The 1,354-nt window shown below is 26.7% G+C and overlaps 1 protein-coding gene across 1 annotated transcript; it reads right to left on the bottom strand.

The window, feature by feature from the left end:
* Positions 1-782: 782 nt before the first annotated feature.
* Positions 783-1,007, bottom strand: COCVIDRAFT_117305 (hypothetical protein; the record flags this gene model as incomplete). Its single annotated transcript, XM_014694472.1, has 2 exons — positions 783-851; positions 885-1,007. Coding segments are annotated over 2 exons (192 nt in total), but the record flags the coding sequence as incomplete, so codon positions are not given.
* Between the last annotated feature and the right edge of the window lie 347 nt (positions 1,008-1,354).

Raw genomic sequence — 1,354 nt, 5'->3', positions numbered from 1 at the left:
CTATAGTAGTAGTTATTTACTTCTTAAGTATTCTTAAACTATTATTAGTAGAATATGTATTCTTTCTTATAGTACGTCTATAAGAGTCGCTCGTAGCTTTTATCCTTATTAGGCTTCTTTAGTTCTTACCTAAGTATCCTAGTTATTATAACTCTTAGCTTCTATACTCTATATATTCTATAGTATTTAGCGTTATATTTCTATGTAGATATTATACTATAGTAGTAGTCTTCTACCTTCTAAGCATTCTGTTATTATTTCTAATAATACTAGTAATTAGTTATATAGTTAATCTAGTATAGCTCTTCGTAAGCTTCTTTTTCTTCTAACTAGTATATTTAGTAATATAGTACTTAATATTCGTTATACTATAAGTTAGTATAGTAGTAATTATTCTTATTATTTCTAGTCTCTTCTCTCTTTCTTAAGTAGTAGTTATACTATCTTAGGTAGTTAACCTAATATAGGCGCTTGTATTACTCTATACGTTCCTTAAACGTCTAAGATATCTCTTTATTATTGGGTTTCTTAAACCTAGGCTATTTCTAGGCGGTCTAGTAGGTAATTTTCTCTACTTAGGGTCCTATAATAGTAACTTATTCTTTATAGTTATAATTGTTAGCTGCGTATATTATAAGTCTATAGATCTAGTATTATTAATTTCTTAGGCGGCGTAATACTTTAGCCTCTTTAATTTACTAATCTATTAGTAGTAGGCTATTCTACTTAAAGTCTTAGAGTNCTATTACTTCTTATACTAGCTTAAAGGCCTTATTAGTAGCTTATCTTACTTCGTCGTATAAGTCTAGGTCGCTAAGAGTCTTATCTAGTTCTCTAGTAGAGTATAGTGTCTCTACTTACAGCATTCGTATCTTTTTCTAAACTCTCTTAGTTAACTTATTCTTTAAGTAGTCTCTATAAAAGTGTTCTACTTTACTATAGTAGAGGTATACCTTACTATTATAACGCTTCTTACATTCTTCTAAGAAGAGACTATTATTAAACTTTTCTTAGAGTTTCTTATTCTTATCTTTAGACTTATCTTATACTTTACTAGTTATATATATATCTCTATCGCTATCTTTATTATTCTAAAATCGTTAGGTATTAGTAATAAATAGCTCTTATTAGTATTCTTTCTAAGCTTTCTTTCTTTCCTATAATCGTGTATTAATTCTTATTACTAACTTAATTAGTAAGTATAAGTTCTTTAGCTTATTATAGTATATAAGTTCGTCTTTAATAATTTCTTTTAGACTATTCTTATAAGTTATATATAGAGCTAAATTATTCTAGTTAATTTATACTTAGTATTACTTAAACTTAGTAGTATACGCTAATACTAACTTAGTCT

This window comes from Bipolaris victoriae, assembly GCF_000527765.1.
Source record: "Bipolaris victoriae FI3 unplaced genomic scaffold scaffold_537, whole genome shotgun sequence".
In the NCBI taxonomy this organism is placed as follows: Eukaryota; Fungi; Ascomycota; class Dothideomycetes; order Pleosporales; family Pleosporaceae; genus Bipolaris; species Bipolaris victoriae.
The sequence above is the reverse complement of the archived record's forward strand: the minus strand, read 5'-3'. Positions and strand labels throughout refer to the sequence as shown.